This window comes from Echinops telfairi, unplaced genomic scaffold (genome assembly GCF_000313985.2).
Source record: "Echinops telfairi isolate 266 unplaced genomic scaffold, ASM31398v2 ScPeMD7_7410;HRSCAF=8448, whole genome shotgun sequence".
Classification (NCBI taxonomy): Eukaryota; Metazoa; Chordata; class Mammalia; order Afrosoricida; family Tenrecidae; genus Echinops; species Echinops telfairi.
The window spans coordinates 12814795-12816409 of record NW_022111310.1 but is presented as its reverse complement, the minus strand read 5'-3'; the positions used below and the strand labels follow the sequence as shown (position 1 = coordinate 12816409).

At 44.4% G+C, this 1615-nt stretch overlaps 1 protein-coding gene across 2 annotated transcripts in view; it reads left to right on the top strand.

Moving 5' to 3' along the window:
- Positions 1–1615, top strand: part of ELP1 (elongator acetyltransferase complex subunit 1) — a 56112-nt gene extending 54497 nt beyond the window's left edge. For both annotated transcript variants that reach the window (XM_004710957.2, XM_045296555.1), the window contains exon 37: positions 1358–1615. In XM_004710957.2, the coding sequence (XP_004711014.1) occupies positions 1358–1425 (68 nt within the window). In that variant the 3' untranslated portion in view covers positions 1426–1615. The remainder of the gene's footprint in view (positions 1–1357) is intronic.

Here is a 1615-nt window from a genome sequence, read left to right as displayed (position 1 = left end):
CAGGAAGGTGAGCATCACAGAATGCCGGATTGTTAGAACAAAGTGTTCTTGTGATAAGGGAGTACTTGAGTTGAGGCCCAATGTCCAAAAAGATGACTTTTTGTGCTGTGAAAATCAAGGATGGGCGTGTGAAAAATTGTGATACAATTTGTTAGCATAATTACCTCCTTGCCAACGAGCCAACACTTAGTATTGAGGCTTAGTCAACTCAAAGAATCAAACGTAATTGTGGTTATACCTAACTTTAAGATAAGATAGACTATTTTATTTTCCTAACTTTTTAAAAAGATAGTCTCATTCGACCCTCACTATTCAACATGAAATTATGACCTTGTTGAAGTCAGTTTATTTCAGTTGCCTTTGTCCATGATCAATATTCTTAAGTAATGAGACCTCCTGTTGTCCTTTTGTCGGTAGTTGCTTGTCATGTTTTTTTGATGGGCAACAGCAGTGTGAGCAGTAAATGTGTAGGGGTAATGGTAAAACAGGTGCTAGTAGGCAGGAGAGTGCAGAAAAATAAACCAAGGGACATTGAGATTACTTGGAACACAGCGCCTTTCTAGCCAGAGAATATAAATTATGTACACATCCACATAATAATGATCATGGTGTTTTGTGTTCTGCTACTTAATGATATTTTATCGTGAGCATTTTTATCCTTTTGCTAAATCATCTCTGGAAATAAGTTTTAGTATTTTTTCCTCGTTGCACAGCTGTGTTATTACGTTTAATGACCATACGGAGAGAACCTTTCACATCTACCTATTTCTTCATCTGCTGCTCATGAGACGAAAGGTTTGTAGGACTTTCTGACTAGCAGAGGCTGGGAGTTTTGATTACATGACAGAATTTCCCCAAACTCCTCATTTACTCCCCCCCCCCATTTTTATGAATAAATGTTTGTAAAATTTTTATCATAAATTATATTCTGACCACTAACTTTGCTTACTGAATTACCCTACTCTGCCACTGTGTTTCTCACTTTTAACGGATCAGGTAAACTGACCTGGAGGCGTTCGGAGTACAGTTGGTGGGTTTGATAAGCATGCACACCCATGTGGCCTCCGCCCTCCCCAGATGGGGTCAAGAGCATTCTTCTGCTTCCATCACCCCGTTCTCCCTCCTCGTGCTAGCAGGGTGTCTCAGTTGCTCTCCTCCAGGCAGGGCCTCCCAGCTGTGTTGCTGTGTTTGGTCGGATCCAGAGCTTGTCAGGGGGACAGCCACATCAACTGGGGCTGTGGCGGTGGTTGTGTAGCGGTGAAACTCAGTCCCCTCATTGGTCTGGTGTTGCGTTCCTGCCTCAGTGCCCATGACTAGAGCCAGTGCATCAGTCACAGTGTCCCCTCCTTTCTTTCAGATGCTGAGCTTTTAATGCCCCCAAAGATCAACAAACGGGCCCAGTGGAAACTGAGCCTCCTGGAGTGACTGTGGCCCTAGGGCAGAAGACTCTGGCAGAGAGGACGCTTCCACGCCGGACTAGCATTCCGCCAGTGCCCTCCTCGACGCCTGTGCTCCAGCTGGGAACAGTGTTGGGAGCCAGTGAGTCAGACCTCAGCAAGCCCTGAGCTCTATGTGTGTGTGTGTAATGCTTTAATCATTAAAAATTTAAGCCTCA